General features: G+C 39.7%; 1 protein-coding gene across 2 annotated transcripts in view; it reads left to right on the top strand.

The window, feature by feature from the left end:
- Window positions 1-24,796, top strand: part of WAPL (WAPL cohesin release factor) — a 43,046-nt gene that overhangs the window by 13,213 nt on the left and 5,037 nt on the right. For both annotated transcript variants that reach the window (XM_035137609.3, XM_035137610.3), the window contains exons 3-16: window positions 405-1,442; window positions 5,236-5,354; window positions 6,235-6,330; window positions 7,480-7,632; window positions 7,866-8,002; window positions 9,906-10,017; window positions 11,334-11,561; window positions 13,499-13,610; window positions 15,815-15,912; window positions 18,323-18,399; window positions 20,082-20,257; window positions 21,037-21,152; window positions 22,049-22,210; window positions 23,844-24,051. In XM_035137609.3, the coding sequence (XP_034993500.3) occupies window positions 405-1,442; window positions 5,236-5,354; window positions 6,235-6,330; window positions 7,480-7,632; window positions 7,866-8,002; window positions 9,906-10,017; window positions 11,334-11,561; window positions 13,499-13,610; window positions 15,815-15,912; window positions 18,323-18,399; window positions 20,082-20,257; window positions 21,037-21,152; window positions 22,049-22,210; window positions 23,844-24,051 (2,832 nt within the window). The remainder of the gene's footprint in view (window positions 1-404; window positions 1,443-5,235; window positions 5,355-6,234; window positions 6,331-7,479; window positions 7,633-7,865; window positions 8,003-9,905; window positions 10,018-11,333; window positions 11,562-13,498; window positions 13,611-15,814; window positions 15,913-18,322; window positions 18,400-20,081; window positions 20,258-21,036; window positions 21,153-22,048; window positions 22,211-23,843; window positions 24,052-24,796) is intronic.

Genomic DNA, 24,796 nt, shown 5'->3' on the forward strand with positions numbered 1-24,796 from the left:
TCCTGTCTGAGTTTACATTGAGGCATGGTACTGTACTGGGTAACCTGGGTGGAGTGTAATGAAAGTGGGTGGAGTGGCAGCATTTAGTCAGCAAACTCCAGACATGTTATGTGAATGCTGGTTTGGTTTTGCTGCAGAAGAAAAACTGCAGCTATGGAGCAACTCTTTCCTGCAGCTGGGTGGAGAAATGTTCTGTACCCAGGCCTGATTATTGCCTCGTGTCACTAAACAACAGAGGGTAATATTGTAGTGAACCTAATAGTAACAAATAACTGTTTTGTTATTGTGTCCCAATTGGGAAATTGCTGTTTGTTGAATATTTCTCTATTTCTTTGTAAAGTATAAATAAAATGCAGTTAAACTTTAAAAAAAGCTATATTTAATTATTGCTATTTGTTTTATAGATACAGTACAGACTTTTAACGACAGTGAGAACAGTCACTTCATCTACAAGAATGTTGAAGACAATAATATAATTAATGTTCAAACAGCAGAAATCTCTGGGTACAATATTGAAATGAAGGAATCTCATGATTCTTGGGACTCCCATATCGGGAAGAGAGACTCTCCATCAGAAGTGTCACTTACAAAGGAATCATTAGTGACTGGCTTTTATGAATGGGAAGATGAAAATGAGGATACCCGAAGAGGAGAATATATGTTGGGTTTTGATGATGAACCACTTTCAGAGATAAAAAGCAAGGATGAATATCTGGTTAAAGAAGATATGGAAATTCCAAAGGAAGCCATTAGCGAAGAACTGATGCAAACTGTTCTCAGGCCAAGTAATTGTCGGACATACTGTAGATCCAACAAAACAAAATCACAGGGGACGACAAATTTTGATAAGCTACTGGATGGCACTCTTCAACCTTTAGCCAAAGCAAACAGTGATTCAAATACTGATGGTGTGAACCCAGTGAAAAAAGTTGCTTTAAGTAGTGGGACCAGTTTTAGAGGGACTGTTGGAAGGACTAGAGACTACACTGTTCTCCATCCATCATGTTTATCGGTTTGTAATGTTACTATACAAGACACTATGGATCGTATTGATGAGTATGCCACATCTACACCTACTGATTTGGGAGAAGCAGGACGTCTGAGAAAGAAAGCCGATATGGCAACAACCAAGACAACAACTAGATTTCGACCTAGCAATACCAAATCCAAAAAAGATGTCAAATTAGAATTCTTTGGGTTTGACGACAATGATGAAGGAGGGGGTGGTGAAGGTGGCTCTAGAACATCTGGAAGCTCAAATTACAAAATTAAATACTTTGGTTTTGATGACTTGAGTGAAAGTGAAGATGACGATGAAGACCGGCCGTTAGAAAGAAAAGTCAATAAAAAAAGAAACCGAGCAGCTCCATCCTCTTCACTTCAGTCCAGTTCTGATGGAAGTGAGAACTATTCACAAGACAGTCAGTCAAGCACTAACCCAGGTAATATTAATTTGTTGCCCTTGTTTCACAATTTAATAGCTACAATTTGTTAGTTAATAATTTGATTCATTAAGCCAAGAGTGGATATCTGAATCTCCCCCCCCTCTCTCCTAATCTTTCTGGCCCCCACATTTTGCATGTCAGCTTCAGGGCTTCTGACATGGTTACTTCAAAGCAGTTTTCTGTTGCAGTTGAATTGAGAAACTGTGGCTTCATCTTTGTGTAGTCTGATCTTGTTTCACAGAAATTCCTGTGAAGTCTCATCAAAGTAATAGGAACTTGGTGTGATTTTTATTGTAGTATGTGGTAGGCTGTCTTTTAAATAAACAACCAGAAATAATTGAACTTAGTGATGACATTGACTACAGAGTCTCCCAAAACTAAACTGGGCCATTGGAGTACAACACATGAAATGCTTGATCAGCAAGGCAGACAAGATAAACTGGTTAATTATTGTAGTGATGGTTGCTTTAGCCAAAACAAACATGAATTAATCACAGAGTAGAAGAGAATTGAGGAGAGTGACAGATTACGAACCAGCTACTTCAAAGATGACTGTGTTTCCTTTAAACATTTCAAAATGAAGTCTTCTGTCTCTTCTTGGTTCTCCAGCATAGTCTAAAAGTATCAAGGCTAGAATGGATCTACTCTCAACAGATAACTTTCATATCTTCCTTACCCTGCCAGGTTAAACATTGCAGCAACTTGTTGCATATACTTGCATGATGTTCCCTTGCCATAGTTAGGTGATTGGATTCTGTCAAAGAGAAAGTGAACTCTGTTCTTATTTGTGTAGCTAAAGGATAATATTTGTAAAGCCCTCACTTATTTGTATGTTCCTCTTCCGAAAAAGCTGGTCTCAAGTGTCTTCCCCCCAAAACCAGTCCCTTAATATTCATCTATCTTTTTCTTGGATGTGGTGGTTCATGCTTGTAAAGCCAAAATGTTCACCTGTTTTTATGTCTTAATAGTCAAGTAGGTGGGTTGCTGTTGAGTCTATTTGAACTGTCAAATGAGATGGCCAAATATTCCATGAAGTAAAGTCTACTGTTGTGTAAGTGGGAGCTTCCATTTTCAGAGTTATTACAAGGTTGCTTGCTAGCAATGGCAGGAATGAGGCCCTTTGCTCTTCCCTCTTGTAGCTGTCAACCTTTCTTCTTAGGTAGGTGGTGCCTTGCAACTTACCTCAAATTGTTCCGTCTCACTGTTCTTCCATTTAAGCCACATAGATTACAGTATATAGAGTCTTACCTTGGAAGTTGAATGGAATCCATTCCAGAAGTCCATTCGACTTCCAAAACGTTTGGAAACCAAATTGTGGCTTCTGATTGACTGCAGGAAACTCCTGCAGCCAATCAGAAGCCGCAGAAGCCCTGTTGGATGTTCAGGTTCCAAAAGAACATTCACAAACTGGAACAATCACTTCTGGGTTTGCGGCATTTGGGAGCCAAAACGTCAGAGTTCCAGGGTGTTCAGGATCCAAGGTACGACTAATTTCTTTCTAGCTTCATGTTACTGTAGGCATCTTTCAGCAGGAACAAACAGATCACACAAGCAGCCATACAAACGTTTGCTACAGAATTTATTGTATTTGATGTGGTGAGAAATGCCCCCCTTGTGACCTGGGGTGGTGCTCTGTAAATCTTCTGTAAAAGAACAGTGGCTTTCAGAAGACTACCATGTTTTCAACTTGCAACAAATTCAGTTTTTGTTACTGTTCTAATTAATGTGCTTTAATTTGACCAATGCACAGCCAGTCAGTTTGACAAACCCAGGATCGAGGCCGGCATGACTGACTGCTTGTGTTTGCACATGAGTATCTTTTTAACCTCCACCTTCCAAGCAACAGTGCCCTGCACCTGGAAAAGCCCACTTGCAAGTTCTAGCCTCCACCCCCAGCAATACATCGTAAAATATGAAGGGTTGCCATTGAAAGCATTTTTGCCCATTTGCACCACCCCCAAATGCAAGCCTTCTGCTTGGCCCAGAGGAACAGGTCCCCCCCCCCAGGCTGTTAAATGTCAACCTTGTGCTAAACATTTGATCCCTAAATGTTGTTAGTTTTCTAGCTAAAGATTTAAGTTAATGCAGATTTAAGTTAATGCATGATTCGTGAATCTGTCAAAGAATCTGCTTTGGTGTGGATGTTTAAAAGGAATGATGGAATTAAAGAGGTGAATAGCTTGGAGAGAACACAGTGAAATGGGATTCATTGTTGGTTTGTATGTGATAGTGTTGCTTTAAAACCATGTAACCATGACCATGAATAATGTTTAGTAGGCACATCAAAATAGCTGTACACCCAAGAGCCTGCCTTACTTCCACATGTTCATGACTACAGTATCAAATAATGACTTCCATGCTTTTAAATGGGACTGCACAGATAAAAAGCTCTTCCAGATTGTCCCCAATGTAATTATTTTTATTGAACTGGTTTTAATACCTGAAATGGGAGCAATTAATTTCACTATGGGAGGTTTTTCATTAGGCCTCTGAGTTTATTTTTTTCATTAGGCCTCTGAGTTTATTTTCTTTCTGTTGTGTGTAGTTTAATTATAACTATTATATGATGATCCTATCTTTCTCCTGTTATTAATCCAATTGTTTTATGAACTAGTAAGTTGTTGCAAACCTGTTTGGTTTACATGTCTTTTTAAGACAATTGTAATGTCTGGTTTCCATTGCTTTCCCTTACCACAGAAAAGGGCCAATGAGACTTCCCTATCTCTAGATCAGGGCAGTCCAACTTTTCATACCGAGTGGACTGCAAGAGTACTTTGACATGAGACCTGCAGACTGTGTTGTCATGCAGTGAAGGGGTGGGTGGGAATGCATTTGATGCTCCCACTGTCTTCCCAAAGCTGGGTAAGTGAGGTGCCAGGCTGAGTTTTTGGAAGGAGGCGCAAGGCTCTAAAGGGAGGCCAGTGGGGCTTTTCATAATGCACAGAGCTTTGGAGTAGGTAGTAGTGGTTAGACTTGCTGCCTCTGTCTGTCTTCAAAGTACAGTGCAATATTAGACCCCTTCCCTGCGTTGTCTGGCACAGGACTTAGTGGAGCTGAAGGTGTTAACAAAGCAGGACTTGGCTAATAAGACTTGCAGAAACCTGCTTCTGTATGATGTGATTGTGACAGGACTATGTAATGTTGCGCTGTATGTTCTTGATGAGTTGATAACTTGATTTCAGCTTTCATGTTCATGTGATTATTCTTAAGCTATGCTTTATTTAACATAGAATGTGCATTTGAAACTGTTATTCCTTCTACAATAGAGTGATTTGTGGTAAATCCCTCCAGCCCCACCTGTTTTTCTTAATCCTTTGGGAGGGGGAAACTATACATATTCAACTAGAGTTTTCATCTGAATTCCATTTCCCCCCTTTTAAAATGTAGAATAGCCTCCTGTGATATTTATGTCAAAAGGAGAAGGCTGCTGAGTCTTTTCTTCCTAATGTAACACTAATGTCTCAACAAATGAAACTGATCTGTAGAAAATGTAACTTGAAAAAAGACACATTGCGCATACTTTTGTAAACCAAGAAATCTTTAATAAAAGATTTGTTTGTTTGTTTGTTTTAAAAAAGGAGTAGGCTGCACATTCTCTAACACATAACATACACACATTTTTGTGATAAAACGAGCAAATGGCGCTCTTTGCTGTAAAGTACTTCTTGTTAATTCCCTCCCAGTATGCACTACCCAGTTCTCAGTGTGTTTGAACTTTTCACCTTACATGAAGGAAACCTCCCCTGATACAAACTTGAAAAATTACAACTCCTTGTCTTACTCCTGGCAGAGCTATTGGAGTTTCCAGAAGATGCATCCAGTGTTCCTGAAAGCAATAAGAAATCCATAAATTCACAAGGTGATAAGTCTAAGGAAAACACACGGAAGATATTTAGTGGACCAAAGAGGGTAAGTAGTACCAATGAAATTAGACTGTCATGGTTTTAGCAGTACTTTTGTTTAAGAGACAGTCCCAGAGCCTAGTGGTTCATAATGCATGTTTCCAAGAACTAATGCATATATGGAAAATATAACAGGATGAAAAAACCATCTGGATTTTATAGCATGCTAGTATCCTGCTGGTTCCTCCTCAGGTCCTTCACTTCCTTTATATCTTGATAGAAAATAATTCGCAACAGGCACCCACCATTTGTTCACTAGAGGTGGACGTTACTGGGTTCTCTTGTGTGCTGCTTCTTGTCCTATTCATCAGATAGCCTTCCTGGGGCTCTCATTTGAACTGTGGGTTGGTGAACGTAAGAAGTGCTGTTTTGAAGAGAGACTTTATTTTTTCTGTACTCCAGCTCAAATGAGAGAAGATTACATATCCGTCCCAAAACCTCCCCAGCTCTGTAGAATATGGAAAGAGAGGCCATTGATTGTGGCAACAAATAATGGCTCGCTAATAAACAGAGTCAAGAGTTGTAGGCCTGTGACCAGTGAACTAAAATGCAGATTCATTTAGGAGATGAATAATGTGAAATATTTGTTTATTCCACACCCCCATGGCTATGTTAACTGATAGAAAATCTTGAATTTTAGACAAATATATACACCTTCTAAAGCTTAGTTTTGCACATAATGTCATGATGATGAGTTCTGTTCTGATGTTATTAGAATTTAAGGGAGTAAAGCATTGTCATGTCAGTGTTAATGTTCAAAACTCCCATGAAATGTTTTGTGGAAGACAAAACATGATGTAAAATAAATCTCATAGAGGATTTGAAATGGGTGTTCTTATAAATAGCAGGTTAGGTTGTAAATGAATATTCCAACTTTTGTTTTGCAGTCACCAACAAAAGCTGTATACAATGCTAGACATTGGAATCAACCAGAATCTGAGACTCTTCCGACATCACAGGTGTTGAAAAATCCAAGTGTCCCTGTGAGTAAGGGGGTCTTGCTTTCCCTCTGCCAACCCACCCAGTGCTTAAAACACTAAACTTCGAGATGATTCATATACACCAGGAGAAGTAGCCTGAGAAATGGCTGAAAATTATAGTAGTAAACATCAGGGCAGTGTTGCAGATACTGCTGGATATTAAGGTTAAAAAAAACCCTAGCATATTCCATGGTTGTGTCATGCTTTTGGTATGACAATGGTTATTAATTTAACCAGGAATAATAATGATATTTTAACTAACTTTTCTTAGATTGCAAAGAATACGTTGTCCATTGACATTGGTTTCTTACATTTAGGCCACTCTCTTGTACATGGCTATGCAGGCTGAATCCAAACTCATTATTGCATGTTTATACTTCTTAGCATATGGGATGGTTTATGTAATTTAAACTGAAATACAAATTGCTTCAGCAAGTTATTTTTTGTGGCAGCTAGCTGTAAATGTTTGCATCTATTGCTTTATAATGCACTTAGAAATGTTATTGGTTCTCAGTCCACACAATTTTAAATCGGGGTTTTTATTGGTCAAAGACATCTCCAAATCATATAAATAACTGGAGGTGATAATTGTGCACAGAAAGTGTTTCCATTACACAGCCAAGAATGAAAGTACAAAATGATTTTGTTGGGGGAATAATATTTTGAATGATTCTATGGCTCAGCATGAGTGTGGTTTCAGGGACATAAAAGAGGGAGCAGTTAACAGCCGCCATTGTGTTTTTAAAATATTTTTGGGTTTGTGTATGTCTGCTTAGTTTTTTTAAGCTTAAATGTGGTTCCATTAGTCTGGATTCTTAAAATAAATGGTAAGGATGTCACTATACTTCCATTTCAGTTGCCCCCTGGAGGCCCATATATATATATATATATATATATATATATATATATATATATATATATATATATATATATATATACATACATACACACACACACACACACACACACACACGACATCTGAATTGTAATCATCTTGCACATACAGCATGTGGTCACTCATTTAATTTGCACTTTTGAAGCCTCTGAAAATCCCAGTGGGTGAATGCAACAAATGCATGTAATTTTCTGTTGCCTATTTGGTGTTCATTTAAGGCTTAAACATCTATCCATTCAAGTACTTTTCATTAATAGGTAAGGCTGTCTTCAAAGGAGGCAATTCATAAAGATGATGGAGTGTTCAAAGCTCCTGCACCACCTCCCAAAGTGATAAAAACTGTGACCATACCCACTCAACCCTATCAAGAGATAGTAACTGCCTTGAAATGTAGGAAAGAAGATAAAGAAGTAAGTGGACTATCTAAAACTTTCTTGTTTCGAAAGTAAACTTGGTGAAAGATTTTTTTTTTTTTTTACCATTTATGATCCAAAGAACAATTGGCCAGGTGGAGAAACCTCCCTATTAAAATAGATAACTTATCAGTCTGACCTGGCTGATGATTTCTGTTGCTGCCAGATAAAGTAGTCTCTTAAATGGGAGCTCTAAAACTAAAAACAAATTTTATACATCTGCCTTCCAGTTATACACTGTTGTTCAACATGTGAAGCACTTCAACGATGTAGTAGAATTTGGAGAGAATCAAGAGTTCACCGATGATATTGAATACTTGTTAAGTGGACTGAAGTGCAATCAACCCCTAAACACACGTTGCCTTAGGTAAGATATTTCTAATATAGCATTTCCACATTTACCATATTTTCTTTTTAGGTGTATTGTTTTCATAAGCATTGTAGACTATTGCACCATTGGGAAGTGAAAGCAGAAATGTGTCAAATGAGTAGATATCCCACTTGCTAATAATATACACGTAGCAATTTGGTTTCCTTCAGGAATGTCCTATGGAGAACCCGTGTACTGGTGCAGTTGTGTAAAAAGTATTGCTAGTTTTACACAAAACTTTTAAATTGAGCTGATGTTGAATGGAAATCAATCTGTATACAGTGGTATCTCGACTTACGAAGGCGATCTGTTCCGCGGCACTCTTCACGGCACAGAACGCGATCCGTTCCGCAGGTGCAGAACGGCGCGGGGCGAAAAGACTTCCAGGTTTGCCGACTTCGTAAGTTGAAACCTTTGGAAGTCGAGGCATTCGGATGTCGAGGCACCACTGTAGCTTAAATCATACTTGTTAATAAGGAGAGCTATTTGTGTTCTGTGTTCTCAAGAGAGCTAGATCTTGACCTGAGAATGTATTCACAGTAAATAGGTAAATGAAATAATTCCCACTATTGTTCTGAAGTTGCATGGTGTGATTTTTATTCCCCTTATGGTTAATAAGGAATGTCTCATACTGTTTAAAGAAAGCATTGGATAGTTACTTGGGTAAACACACTGGTGAAAGGATGTTATTAATTGTTGTAAGCTAGTTCGCTTTTTATTTCTGAATAGTTATGGGCAAAGTATTTCTAGTTTGAAATAAAACTAAAAGAAGACTAAACTTACACAAATGCAACAGAAAAACACAACAACAGAGCCATAGGGGGATTATATTTTAGGGTGGGTCAATCGTTCAGACGGTCACATAGATTAGATTAATAATTCATCAGTGGCTTTTAATAGGTTAATAATTAATCAATTGCATATGTAGCCAGTCAGCCTCACCCTTCTTTCCATGAAGAAATCTTGTTTCAAACGGGTGTGGTCTGCTACAGCATTAACCATTATCGCTAGCATATTCATCCAGATACAGTAAATTCACCAGACAGCTGGCAGAGAATCAGCTGGAAAGGAGAAAGAGCTTGTGTCATCAGAATACCACTATCAAAGAACATAATGGTAGCTCTGCATAAGGTTGTACATGTTTGCATACCTGTTTGTTTCATGTAGCTTGATCTTTCTGAGGTAAAGATAAAGGGTAAATAGAAAATGAATAGGAGATCTCTAAATGTTTGTGACTGTGTGCAGACATCTTGATTGGAGCTCTTCAATCACTGAAGCTCTTCCCTCTATAAACTAAGCATTGATCAATCCTCTTTGCTGGACTGTCCTTAACTAAGGGACCAGACTACAAGTGATTGACAGGAGCTGTGATGGTGGCAGCTCTCTTGCTGGTTTGTGGCTTGGCCAGCTGATTGTAAACATCAACAACTTCCTGACTTCAGCTGCTTCCCACTGCATCACACAGCATAGTGGTAGCCATAGAGGGGAGATGGGGAAGGGGGATCAGTGGAGCACTAGGGGGGGTTTCTTCCTCACTGCATACACTTGCGAGGAGCACCTTGAGTCAAATTGCTCACTGCTTCTGATTTTGCTATAGGCCTGCTGCACTGGGAGTGAGAAATATGTCTGACTGTCAGACTATTTGTGCTACAGGCCTGCACTACAGGGTAGTGCCCTATTGACAAAGTTTACTCCACGCACTTTGGGTTTGCTTGACACGAGGCCAGAACAACATTGTCCTGTGGTGTGCACCATGTCATTTGATTTGATTATGCTCCATTGTGACTGTAGGGGTTTGTGGGCAGGCAACTTGGGCTCTCCATTGGTTGTTGAATTCTTAAAAATTCTGTGCTAGAGACTTTGAGAAACTTTAGTTCATAAGGTTTTGTTTTGTTTTTAGTGTTATCAGCCTGGCGACAAAGTGCGCCATGCCCAGTTTCCGAATGCATTTGAGAGCACATGGGATGGTAGCTATGGTCTTCAAAACACTGGATGACTCGCAGCATCACCACGTATGTAGATTTGTGGTTGCAGATGTCAAATGGCACATCCATCACTTTAATACTCATATTGGTTTTAATTGTGTTTTTATTTCGTCTGTTGTGTATTATTTTATTGCAGTTTAAATTCTTCGGAATGCACTGAAATATAATCTCTTAAGAAATAAAAGAAGCGAAAGAAATGCTATTTAAAAATAATGCAGCATCTAGTACAGTGCATTGCAATTGTTATAACAAGCAGAAAAATCATTAAGTTTGTCTGCCAAGACCCTCAACAATTTTAAAGTAGATCTTGGGGGAAAGTTGGAGAACCACTAAACTGAGACTTCAAAAAGCTTTTGCTTGGACATAGCCTTGCCCCTGACTTGTGTAATGAAAGTCTGTGGGCTAATTGTAACTCCTTGGAGGACTTAAAGGATATTATTTTGATTGTGGCAGGGCTTACTCTTGTTTGTGGTGGCATGTCAGACTTCCTGAAGCCCATCACAAGTGGGGAGGAAAGAATGCATCTGTAGCATTGCATCTTTCTGGATTCTGAGTGGTATAGTTGGTTTAGAACCAATTTCTCTAGTCTGTTGCAGTCAGCCATGCTGCACAGCCCATTTTTGTGTGTATCATTTTTGTATTTTGAATTAAAGTTCTCAGTGCTGTTCTTGCTGCACGCAGTGAGAAGAAATAATGGCCAGCAGAAGGGATACAAAAATACAGGATGGAGGGGCTGGTGGACAGAAAACTACAGTAGTGAGAGACGAGGGTAAATAGATTTGTGAGGGGCAGCATTGGGTTTTGGAGACGGGCAGCAAAGTGGGTACCTGAGAAATGGAGGTGCAGGGAGAGAATGTGTGAATGGAAAAGCAAAACTGCAAACATGGTGTGTTGAGAGGACAATAGAACTGTGTGTGCAAATGGGTGCAAGAGAAATGGCTGCTAGTGAGTAGAGCGATAAAAGGAAGAGGGTTCATAGAACAGTTCAGAGGGAAGGATCCAGAAAGAGAGGACTAATGAAATGGACTGAAATAAAATGGCAACACACCAAAATTTATATTTACCCCCTTTAAACCTCATAGCCCAACAAAAGCCAATTCAATGAATCATGGAACTGTCAACAGTTTCCAACAAGGAGTTGCAATTGGAATTTGAAGTTGAAGTACTGAATAGTTTGTGAATGCAGAAAGTGTTTTTGGGAGTCTAGCTAATGTTAAGTAAGCTTGTCAAGAGTTTTCACACCCTGCACACAGATCTTACACTCATGTTTAAATCTTACTGGATTTCTGCATCTTAACCAAATATTTACCACTTTGTTTTCCTGTTTTTTCTTTCCAATGAAGAATTTATCACTTTGTACAGCAGCTTTAATGTATATCTTGAGCAGAGATCGCTTGAACATGGATCTAGATAGAGCCAGCTTAGATTTAATGATCCGGCTTCTGGAACTAGAACAAGACTCTTCTTCATCCAAGTTGCTCAATGAAAAAGACATGAACAAGATTAAGGAAAAAATCCGAAGACTCTGTGAAACTGTTCACAACAAACACCTTGATCTAGAAAATATAACGGTAGGTTGTGTGACTGTTGACCTAATTTTTCTCTAATGTAAAAATGGTTCAGGTGTTATTGCTGTTTTGTGGGTAGAAACTAGTTAATTTTTAAAAGATGCTTTTAGAACAGAGTGTAGGAAAACCCTGACACTTCTTAAATAACAGCAGTGATCGCTGCAGCTATTATTTGGTGTAGTCATGGCTTCTTTCTCTCACATCTTCTAAAAAAATTAACTAGGGCAGATGAAGAGTGTTGAACTCTTGAAAGATAAAACCCAAACACTTCCAGTATTTAATAGTGCAGTTTTCATCTCATGGTTTCTTCTTCTTCATGGTAATAGGCAGACAGCATAGAACAAATAGATCTGTTTAGCTAAGCTACTAAAATAGTGTATTTAATTGATTCTATAATTAAACACTAAGGAATTTTCTGAATAATATTTCCCTTGATAGAGTGGGAGCTGAAAACAGTTATTTTTGTGATTCTGTGTGTATAAAAAAAGTCCACTTTTATTAGGGCTAAATGTGCTATTTGGTATGAAATCTTTACATGCTACTAGTATAAGAGGTTGCAGTGTGGAGTTTTCCTGTTCAGGCACCCATTCCTTTTCCAGGATTCCTTTATCCTCCCCCCCACAAAACAACAACAACAGCCAGACAACTCTGATATCTGTGGCTATTGAGCAGAAGTTATCATTTGGACTGTGTTGGGGGATTTCCCCCCTTAAGGTTTTCTTCCTAAAACATTTGTGTATTTCTGCAAACTTTGCCTGTTTGAGTGAGACCCTGTCAGCATCTGTGCTCTGAGACCTGCACTGCTTGCCAGTTTGCTACTGAGCCAAATTCAGTGTGTTACTATTAGTACATAAAGCCCTTTACAACTTGGGACCTGTTTACCTGCAAGATCGCCTCACGCCATATATCCCCACTTGACCACTTCAGTCTGTGGAACTGGCACTGTTACAGCTGCTGCAGAGAACCCCTTTTAGTGTGGCAGCTGTTGTACTTTGGAACTCTCTGCCTATTGATATTGGGCAGGCACATTTACTGTACAGTAAGCCCGCAACCTACATGCATTTAACTTGTGTGCATTCAGGTTTATGCATGGGGCGAACAAAAAGGGATTGGGGGGGGTTCTAGGGAAAATGACTGGCAATCCCACCCATCATTGAACCCAATGTGTTTGGACTATACATAGTTTTGGCTTTAGGTGTAATCCCTGGAATATAATCCCTGTGTAAATTTCAGGCTTACTGTACTTTTTCTGGTGCCTGATAACACATTTTTGTTTAGGCAAGCCTACCCAGACATGTAGAACGTTGATATGTGTTTTAGTCGTTTAGTTTATCTTGGGTTTTTATTCTTTAAATGTTTTAAGTAGCTGTTTATAACCTTTTTATTGATTATTTTAAATGTTTTATTCTTTTTGTTATCTTGGCAAAAAGAGGGATTGATGCCTACACAATCTTCTCACTTAGGGACTATATTTATCACCTATCTAAAGCCACCCATTTCTTACACCAGACCTTCCTTGTGCTGCTTTTGATACCATTTTGTTTGAGATGCATAAAGCTACACTAAAATTATCAGTTTGGTTTCATACTACCCACTTACATTTTGAGACTTGCCCCCAATCTGCAGTACAGTGATCCATTGGCTCAATCGTATGACTAGGTAAAGAAATACAATGGTGCAATTTGATTTTGCATATGAATTCATTTATTTTGCAAGTAGCAAAAGAGTTGGAAGGGAGTAAGACATGGTGATAGTATACAATAATAATCTACAAACGCACGGAGCAATAACATATTTTAATGGTTAATTAACCTGCACTTTCAAACTTGTAATATATAATCATGTAATCAAGATTCAAGTGATAGTGTTAATGGAAGAAGTATCTGATAGAGTGCTGCTTTTAATTTATAAACTCATTTTTCTCTGTGTGTGTTTTCTAGACAGGGCATTTGGCAATGGAAACATTGCTCTCTCTCACTTCAAAACGGGCAGGAGACTGGTTTAAAGAAGAGTTGCGACTTCTTGGTGGTCTTGATCACATTGTAGATAAAGGTATGCACTTAGCTCGAGTGAGAATTAAAGTATATATCTTTTATTATTAGAAGGTAGTTTATATATTACTTGTGTGGTAGAATGAAAGGAATGTGTATTATTAGAATACATGCAAATAATGAATTTTTCTGATGCATTGGATAGATGAGCCCATGGAATGCTATGAATTTTCCAAAAACCTTTTAAATAGAGATCTTATCACAGGTAATTCTGTGAGAGGCTTTCCCCACACCATTGCAGCAGAGGCCTGTTGGTACTCCTTGCTGAGTGAGCCTAGTAGTTGTGGAGTGCTCAGTTCCCTAGTTCAATTTTAACATTGCAAGCCTTCCCAATGATGACCTTGGAAATAAGAGCTTTTGTCTTGATAATGTGTAACTTTTGGAGCAAAGGAAATGGTTTGGTTCTGTAATACTTGGGGCAAGAGCTACACATGGATGGGAAGGGATCAGTGGGAAGCGATCAGCTGTCCTCATTGAAGTGAATCTTATTTTACAAGAAATATGTAAAATAAGCCTATGTAGCTCTCGCTTTTCCCTGTCAGACGTTATATGGAGAATTCTGGCTGTGTGTATCAGCTGCCACAGGATTGAAACCTCTTGCCTGCCTGCCTTCCCCAGCCAAGAGAGCTGTGTGCCAGGCGGCTGGGGGGGGGGAGAGCAGCAGGGGAATGGATCGTTCCTCGGCTCCGGGGGACAGAACCGAAGTGTGGCGGGTGCTGCTTGCCGGGGCTTCAAGCAGCGCCCGCCGCGCTTCAGCTCCGGGGGACGGAGTCGAAGATTGGCGGGCGCTGCTTGCCGGAGCTTGTCAAGCCCGGGAAGCAGCACCCGCCGTGCTTCGGCTCCGGGGGACGGAGTCAAAGATTGGCGGGCGCTGCTTGCGGGGCACCCGCCGATCTTTGGCTCTGTTCCCCGGCTGTGTGACAGGCGGGGTGGGGGAAAGGTGGAGGAACGGATCGTTCCTCTGCCTCCCCCCCCCCCGCCTGATACACAGCTGGGATCGGACAAGGGCGATTGGACAAGCAGCGCCCGCCGATCTTCAGCTGCGGGGGACAGAGTCGAAGATCGGCTGGTGCTTACCGGGGCACGAGGGTCCGATCGTGGCTGTGTGACAGGCGGGGTGGGGGAAAGGCGGAGGAATGGATCAGAAGCCTCGTCCGATTCCGGCTGTGTGACATGCGGTGGGGGGGGGGAGCGGAGGAACGGATCCGTTCCTCTGCTTCTCTCCCCCTTCTTCCCGCGCTAGTGTTCCGCTGTGTTTCGCTGGTCTCTGCCGGTTGCCCCTCACTGCTCACGGCAACCAGCAGAGAGCAGCAGAACACAAAGGGGAACCAGCTGCAGCGCGGAAAGAAGGCAAAGGAAGATCAGCTGACAGGCGCTGACAGCTCATCTTCCTTTGCCTTCTTCCCATGCTACAGCTTGTTCCCCTTTCGCTAGAGGAATTCCCTGTAGGGTTTGTGATCAGAGGTTTTTATGGCCACGCATCGCAAGACGAAGCGGCGGCCATAGAAAACCTCGTCGTCTTGCGAGGCAACCTCCGATTGCAAAACCTATTCGTATAGCGAAAAATTCGTCTAACAGGGCATTCATCTAGCGAGGCACCACTGTATATGTATCACACTAGATAAAACTACCAGTCATGGTTTGGTACTATGCAGATTAGCAAAGGGTTGGCTTCCATGCTCCTCCCCTCCCCTTTTCCTTCCCTCTTACTGCCATATGGAGGACTTCAGCACAGTTTAATTTCAATTTTATAGAATTTTCAGACCAGGGGTCCTGGTTTAAAACAACCGTAGGTACCTTTCATAAGAAGCCAACAAATAAGTTATGAAATTTTTTTTAAACCACGAGCCCTGGTTTGAAAGTGAAGTTAATTCTGGATTTTGAATGAGTGAAGCTAAAGTCTTCTGATGCCCTCTTCCTAACTTGGTAGGAGGACGAATTTCTTGGGTTAGTACAGGCCCATTCACTTAGGGCTAAACTCTGGTTTAGCATGAAGTGTGAATATGGTCATATATGTGCACGGCCTACATGTATATTTAAATTGGCCTCTGTGTGGTGTGTGTGTGAGAGAGAGAGAGAATTTGGCTTAAAGTATATTGATAAAACATAATTGGAATATTAGGGTATTTCATCACATACATGCAATTTTGGAAAGTAAAAATTACTTTAACAGTTTAGTAACAGCATAAACTCTTTGTTTCTCAGTTAAAGAATGTGTAGATAACTTAAGCAGCGATGAAAATGAAGAGAAATTGGTTGCTTCATTATGGGGAGCAGAACGATGTTTACGGGTTTTAGAAAGCGTAAGTATTAAACTTTGTAAAGAGTGATTTATTTTTAATGGTCCAGAACCAGGGATGAGGAAAGCATAGCTGCCAAGTTTTCCCTTTTCTCGCGAGGAAGCCTATTCAGCATAAGGGAAAATCCCTTTAAAAAAGGGATAACTTGGCAGCTATGGGAAAGTCAGACCCATGGGTTATACCATATAGCTTCATACTATTCATGTGCTGTTTGTGTTAATTAGCTACTACACTGCTTTGGGTTAGCCCTGGATTAAACTTGATGAGCCATATTCAAATTGGGCATTCTGAATCTAATTATAAAAAACTAGCCCACTTCAGCAAATGTCTAGCTGTTAGTCCTTCCCTAAATGGTATTGAGGTGAAAGATGTTGCTGACAAGGTGTGTGTGAGAGAGACAGACAGAGAGGGGGGGTGGGGTGGGGTGGGGAGAATTTCTTAGTTCCCTTTTTTATTCTGTTTTTTGCTTCCTTGGGGGAGAGAAATGGAGACCTGCAGCCACATTGGAGGGGAGCTTGTATGTACCTGTTTGTGTGTGTAGACTAGCACACACGTATATTTGACAGTATTTATGTTCGTGAAAACAAGGTGCTTTGTCTATTTCAGAGTTTCCCAAATATGGGACACCAGCTGTTTTTGCACTACAGTTCCCATCATCCCTGACCACTAGTCCTGCTAGCTAGGGATTATAGGAATTGTAGTCCAGATACAGCTGGAGACCCAAGTTTGAGAAACACTGGTCCATTTGTATATTAGCATGTCTGTATCTGTATTGTCATGAAAGATACTATGCATTCACTTCCTGTTAATGGTGGGACGGCAACTCTAGAATTCCTTACTAAGCCCAAAGTAAAAATTGGCCCTATATGTTAATGAGGCTCTTAGCTAACAATACAGTATACTATTTGTAACATGTCCGCCTGCCCATTCAGCTATAAGTGGGTAGTGGTGAAATAGCCACACAGGCAAGGGGCAGACTTGGAGAAGTTAAACTGGCTGAGGGTTTGGTTAGTTGGCCTTTTAGGCTTCCCTGAGTTTGTTCTGTTTGGCTTGAGGATTCCTTAGCTCTTTGCTTTAGGCTGGAGATCTAAGCTCTTTGCTTAGGCTGGAGATTTTCATTTAAAAGAGGAGACTATTCATTTTAATGCATTGAAAATGATATAATTTTAATGCATTGAAAATGATACAATTAGTTAATATACATGTTTATTCATGGGTAAACTTCTTCAGATGGCAACCAAAAACTGTACAGATACTTTTATTCAATGGGGCAATCCAGTGAATTCACATTCTTTGATTTTTTGCACCAAACTTGAAATTGAAAATTCAACGTGAATGACTGAAAGCCTGTCACTAACCATATATTTACCATCAACTTTGAATTCTAATTACGTTGTGTATGTATGAAATGTAGCTTTTAAAGTAAAAGGAATATATTAAAAAACATCTCAGGTTCGCTACATGAGTACGTTCCTTAATAAGCATATCTACATGGTACAGTATTTTCACTGCAACACTAATAAAAATCAATATAAAGTTTAAAATGTTCCTCAAATTAAATGAATAGCATTTTTAAAACAAAAAAAAAACAAAAACATTTTCTGCAGCTCACATTTCAGAACTGCCAATGGTGAATGACACAATGCCCAGTAATGTAACTGGATCAAAAAAATCACTATTCATTACTTACACTGGCAATATCACAGCTTGACTTATTATTTACTAGATTTTTTAAATGTGGGTTTTAAAACTGGTTTTTACATTAGAATTTACAGTTTGTGGAGAATATTCTCTGGAGGATTTTTTAGCAGAGAATATTCTTATTCTCGATAATATTCTCCGGAGAATATTCTCACCTCACATCACTATTCCGAAGTACATGAAGCTTTTTTTGTGGTTTTATTTTTATTACTGGTATTTCATTCTTTGATTATTGCATGCTTGAGAATGCTCACATGAAAAGGCAGTATACAGAAAGGCAGTGCATAAATACGTTGTGGTTCTGATGGTGAAAACAGTTATAAAATGATGATTGCAGCTTGAGTGGTTCTTCCTCAACTCTGTTTTAATGCTGTTGGTATTCTTCATGGTCTTATTGCAGGCGCACACATGGGAAGCCTGCACTGTACCTTTTCAGAACATTCGATGAGGGTCCAGTATGCATTCCCATGCTCTGCCTATTTTTCCTTCTGCATAGAATAAAGAACACAACTGCAACGTCAAGTTTTCTAGAAAATCCAGGTTTCTATAAATTAAGTTAATGGTGCTTGCTTAGCACAAAGCAGAATGTTAAACTGCAGCATTCTAGAAGCTTGAGGGATCTGTTAAAAGGAGTGTTCTTTCAGAAGGTGAAAGGAGCTTAACCTGCACATCAAAGGAAGATAGCTGTATGATATTTTCTTTTCTTTTTTAGGTAACAGTTCATAATCCAGAAAATCAAAGTTACTTGATAGCATATAAGGATTCACAGCTCATTGTCTCTTCAGCTAAGTAAGTTCTAATGAGTGAGTTTTAAAATACAGTATTGTATATGTCTTTAAAGGTTTATGTTGTTAGGTTTGTTCTACCACTACCTGTCTGAACTCCCATGTATTAAGACTGCGATCTTTGTCTGTGATAGCTTTCCTCAACGTGTGTGTGTGTGTGTGTGTGTGTGTGTGTGTGTGTATTGCAGCTTAGTATTCTCAAATGAGGGGGAAAGTGAGTTAGATCATTTCCTGCTTCCACTTACTGATATGTTTTTTTTTTACCTGCTGGAAGTAACTTCTGTTGCTAATTATGTTTTGTATGATAAAGTTTTGCAACTAAAATCACTTTTGATTGTAAAATGTTCCCATACAAACATACCACATTATCTTTATACGTGCTTCTCAATTTGGGGGAACTTCTTTTTCTCTCAACAACTTCCCCATGGAACTCACAGGATTGGGGGAGTGATGTGAGTACTGCTTTCAGAAATTCTGGTCAGCACTCAAGCGGGAGTAAAAATATTGACAGGAAGATTTATATGTAGTTTATGGGTTCCAGTGAGGGAAATTTGTTGACATAAACCCTGTATACATTTACTTACATTTTAATCATAGCAATTAAAGAGAATTACATGGCCGTATACAGTGATGCATGTTTCCTGTGCAAGCCTCTAGTGTATGGTATGGAGGAGAAGCTTATTCTGTTGCCAGAATTGAATGAAGACACAAACCTGGAATTAGCATTGTGTCTACAAGAGTTAGCTTTACATGGCTTCATCTTGCCATCAAATACGTCATGAACGTTAAAAATCCTTATTGCAAGTTTCTTTGTTTGTTTAATAAACTGCCCTATACCAGGAGGTCTCAGGGCGGTTTACAGAAAAGAAAAGTTTATGGATTGTGGATTATGCCGAAATGGCAAAAATGACCAGAAGAATCAGAAATCAGGAAGGCCCAAATTTTAATAAGGAATGGGGAAAATGTATAATTTATCTTAAAAACCACTGTAGACAGCTAAAATTGTTAGTAGGATTGGAATATAACACTTGTAGTTTAATGGTGAATTTTGGACATAATGGAGATGCAAAAGATTTGGATTATTATAGAAGATGCAGGAGGAAGTGACTAACAATAGGACCCACAAAGGGGAGGAGGGAAGTTCAGGAGATTCTCTGGAATCTTGTTTTTATGTTGTATGTTGTATATGTGATTGTAAAACTTTAATCTGAAAAACCAAATAAATATAAAAATATAAAAATAATAATCTTACTGCAGACATTTGGTGTTAAGTGCAAACAGTCCTGTTCACATTTAGCTTTATGACCAGACAACTAGTGCACATAAAAGAGACCAACTGACTAACATACCAGTTATGGTTCTGCTTTTTCAACACCTTACTTCAATACTTGCTAGGTCCAAATGCTTTGTGCTGCTAATATGTTGCATATTCCTGTGTGAAGAATCTGGGACTAGATCATTATAAAGTACACCTTTGGACCTTTTTTTCCTAATAAAAAGTACACGAGATGATGCTTTCTAATATACTTTTGGGGATTGTGTTGCTAGTTACCATTAAACCAGCATGATAAATGAAAACTAAGCTTGCTGTTTAGAGCTGGAACTGGCTTTTTTACGTGAATAAATTCTGTCTCTGATGTGAAAATTATTTGTGTTGTATGTTTTGGCTTTTTTTGTAACCTTCAGAGCACTGCAGCATTGTGAGGAGTTGATCCAGAGATACAACCGTGCAGAAGACACCATCTGTCTTCCAGACAGTAGGGTACTGCCACACCAGAATGTAACAAACCATGTGGGTAAGGCACTGGAAGACTGTATGAGAGCCATCATTGGTGTCTTACTCAATTTAGCAAATGATAATGGTAAGTTACTTATCCTGAAACATAAAATCAGATTATCATCTGTCCCGTCGGATTGTTTCCCATGATGTCTAGAGAAAAGTATTCCTGTATTGATGCTTAGGCCAGGTGGCTGGTTAATCAGGTGGACAGTAAGAGGTGTAATAATGTCCTTACAGCTCCCATAAAACAATGCTGCAAAAAATGCATGCAACTATCATTTGAGTAGAATTAGTGTTAGTACTGCAAACATTGGTTTTCAGTTTACAAAACTGGTGTGTGTGTGTGTGTGTGTGAATGTGCATGGCTGCCAAATTAGAACAATGGAAAACAAACTGTCTCTCATAAAGCAGTCTGAATTTTTCGACTGACCTTCAATATGTCACTTAGGTATGAGTTGGGAAGCAGAAATGTCAAAAATACTCTTGGCTTCAACTCTGTTACATTTGAGATGGCTATCGTGATTAGTCTGTTCAGTTATTTCACCTACTACGGCACCAGAGAGTCATGATGGGTTAATGCAATATTCCCAGCTACGTTGGGCTTAGATGGTTTACGTTCTGGTTCAGTTACCGGGTGTAAAAGATGAGATTCAGTCTCCTCCCTTGCAGGCTGGTGTGCCAGTCTGGGAGAGGTGTAAACATGATCAGAGATTTTTTCGTGGGACCAAAACCTTAATCTGAAATTCGATCATGGCCAAGTGTTATTGCCAGTTGCTACTTTTAAGTGGTGTAAATGCATGTTTGAAATGCCTCTGGTTTTTAAAATGTCTAATCAGCATTAATATGCTTTAATGTTTGCAGAGTGGGGTAGCACTAAAACAGGTGAACAAGATGGTCTTATTGGCACAGCGTTGAATTGTGTGCTTCAGGTTCCAAAGTTTCTACCTCAAGAACAGAGATTTGATATTCGGGTTCTGGTAAGAAAAACTGTTTAAAAAATGCCTCTAGAAAATGTAAGGCTGAATGTTAAAAATTACTTGTGCTAACTTCAGTACATCACATTTAACATGACACCCGTGAAAAACTGTTTGAAAACTTCCACTGGTTCATAACATGACAGCCTTACTGTTAACTGAACATTTCTGTGTTGAGTTTTGATTCCCAGTGCCTTTTTGAGTATAAGCCTATCAATACAACAAGCAGCAGTCAAACAGCAAAATAAAACATAAAAAGCCAAGTGAACAGTAGAATGAAAGCCATAATAGGTTCAGGTAAAACATACCTGCCATTGGGAAAAAATAAAATAAAAATAAAATCTTATTAGAGCATGCCAAAAACAGTGGATACACAGACACTGACTGGCAGATTATTTCATGGTTTAGGCAACACAACTGATCTTTGCACTGATGGCTGTTTCCAAAGGACAAGTCTTTGGCAGCGATCAAAGTGAATTTGGTGTGTCCTCTAGCAAAACATTTGTAGGAATTCCAGATCTCAAGTGGTTCTGTATGACTCCTAGAATGAAATTAATTCCTCTTTACTTCTGGATGAGACAAGCATATGGGAGAAGGCTTTACAGTGGGGGAAACGACCCAACACACACCCTCATTTATTCTTTAAAAGCACACATTCGCAAGACCTTTAAGACAGACATTTTCAAGGTAAGGTAATGTTGGCTGGTGTAAATGGACAAGAATATTTTGTAGGGTTGCTGAAGGTGCAGTTGCCAAGGTTCCATGAGGCTTGCCACTGCTTGAATTTTTTAAAATTGCCCATACTTCTGAGCACCCTGACCACTGGAGAGTAATAGCTAAGAGTGCGCAAAGTACACTTCCTTGTACTCTACTATCTAATATTTTCTTCCTCCTTGCAGGGTTTGGGTCTGCTAATCAATTTGGTAGAGTACAGTGCACGAAATCGGCACTGTCTTGTGAATATGGAAACAACATGTTCCTTTGATTCCTTCTGCTTGGGAGAACCCAATGATAGCATAACCACATCTGGACAGATGGCTGCTGTTCATGCTTTAGTTCAGGTAAATCATAGTTTTTAATTAAAAGAACAACTATTTATGCAAGTGATAAACGGTTATCACCAGAGGAAGCAAGCAGTGTTGTTGGTCTAATGTTCAAATGTTGAACTATTTGTCATTGTCATTCCCATCCCCTTTAAACTAACAGAGACGATAAGTCAGAGGAGGCACTAATAGTCACTTATTCGTCCCAACATATTTTTGAGCCATACACCTGTCTATAGGCCATTTGTTTAATCCATGCAAGGGATAATTATAGCCGTCTTGTGTACTATCTTAGTGGAAAACCAGATGTTACTGGGAGTCCTACAAAGAGCATCCTTGAGATGGCCATCAGCTGGTTATTCTCAGCAACTTGTATTTTACCTTTGAACATGGTGTTCACCTTAGTTGCTGTTGCCAATAATAATTGATTAATTTGCGGAGGATCAAATTTTGTAGAGTTTTGATTCAAACATAGTTGTGAACATTTGGCTTGCCTCTTTAATTATTTCTTCATTAGCATAAGATATTATATTTGTTCTTCACTTGCATTACATTTTTCACTGGGCATTACATGCAGCATGAATTGAAAACTCATATGTTAATCCCTTGCTGAGTAAGGTAAATTCTCTGTCTCAGTTGTGTTTGGCTGTTCTTGCCATAGGCATTGGTTTATTATTATGCTGCACACCAACTGTTGGAGTACTATGCTGTAATCCTTCAGTTCCTTTACGAAATATTATTATTGACATTTTTGTCCTGCTCCTCAGCCAAAAAAAGGTCCTGGAGGAGCTTACAAATACCATTGAGGAGGCAGATATTGACCTCAGGCTTAGAATCAGAAAGGAAAAGGCACTGAGAGAAAGTGGGGGGGGGACTCAGGCACTTATTCTTACTTACAGAGATCTTGTAGTGAACTGTAGCAATGGGGGAAAAACCAGGAGAGCCAATGGAGAGCTCCCGTGGTCCCATCTCTCTTGCAGCCTGATGGAATGCCTGCTGATGACAGTTGAGGGAGGAGCCTGATGGCATGTAGTCTTTTAGCAGAGCCATTGGAGAGTACCTTCTCTCCTTCTCCTATAGCCTGAGATGGGATGCCTGCAGACAGTGTTAGAAACTGAGATATGAAAGCTAAGAGCTAAATGGCACCTTAAACCTAGGTTAGGGGTGCCACAGTGGAGTGTCTAGCTGAAAATGAATGAACTGCAGCTAAAATTCTTATGTTCATTTTTTTACATAGTCTAGTCCTCATCTGAAGACTGCAAAAAACAAAGCCATACTTCCCTTGCCCGCCCCACTAATATTCTTGAGAGGGTCCCTTCTCCAATCTTCAGAGAGTAGCTGGAAGTGGGGAGGCAGAAAAAAGTCCTCCTTTCCTTCCAGCAGTGGCTGTTTTAATCTGAATTCTTTGGTGCAGTACTGCACCCAGAGCTCAGAAGCTGCTCTCATTAATGAAATTCCCTGTCGCAAAGCGCACCTAGAACAATGGGAGTTTCGAACGCTGCCTATGGATGACAGGATGAAACATTCAGTACAAAAATGAATGCTAATTTAAGCAAGGGAAGGCACACAGATGAGATGCTCCCTGCTGCCAGTTAAGTCGCATGTAGCATTTGGGTTCATGACTCATCACCAGTGGAATTTTCCCTCTCAGTTGTTCCTGGAGCGTGAGCGAGCAGCGCAGCTGGCAGAGAGCCAGACGGATGAACTGATTAAGGAAGCTCCTGCTGCACAACATGACAAGAGTGGGGAGTGGCAGGAGACGAGCGGAGAGATCCAGTGGGTTACTACAGAAAAGCCTGAGAATGCAGAGGAGAAAGATAAGAAAGAAGAAGAAGATGAAGAACTTGATCTTAATAAAGGTACGTCCAGGTTCCTGGGGAAGTCAGCAAAGGAAATAAGTGCTAAATTAAAAAATGTCTGAGCTGCAGTTCTAGAATCCTCTTTCTTTCCATTTTAAAGCAACTGGGACTCTTGTCCTAGTTAATCTCTGCTCCAAAATGCAGTGGTATTAAGGATCAAAGTACTTTCCTGATTCTTTCAAGCCTCACTTCAGCTTCTTTTGCTGAAGATTGTTACCATTACAGTGGTACCTCTGGTTAAGAACTTAATTCGTTCCGGAGGTCTGTTCTTAACCTGAAACTGTTCTTAACCTGAGGTACCACTTTAGCTAATGGGGCCTCCCACTGCTGCCGCGCCACTGCGGCACAATTTCTGTTCTCATTCTGAGGTACTACATCCTGAGACACTACTGAGGTTCTCATCTTAACCCAAGGTACTACTTCTGGGTTAGCGGAGTCTGTAACCAGAAGTGTTTGTAACCTGAGGTGTTTGTAACCCGAGGTACCACTTTACAAAATACAAAAAGCTGCTCCTTCACATATTGTCATATTAAACATTAATATTCCCTTTTTGCTGATACTTCTTTTTAATTTTGGCCCATTCTGGCTCAAACCTTGTATCAGTTGGTACTTTCTTAAACATTGTTTTTCAGCACTCTTCTCTGTAATCATTTCCTTCCCCTCCTTCTATGGTTTCCACCTGAACATCTAATTTATCACGCTGCCTTGTGTCTGCAAGGGGAATCAACTTAACCATGTTTACTGG

This window comes from Zootoca vivipara, chromosome 5 (genome assembly GCF_965207765.1).
Source record: "Zootoca vivipara chromosome 5, rZooViv2.hap1.1, whole genome shotgun sequence".
NCBI classification, from domain to species: Eukaryota; Metazoa; Chordata; class Lepidosauria; order Squamata; family Lacertidae; genus Zootoca; species Zootoca vivipara.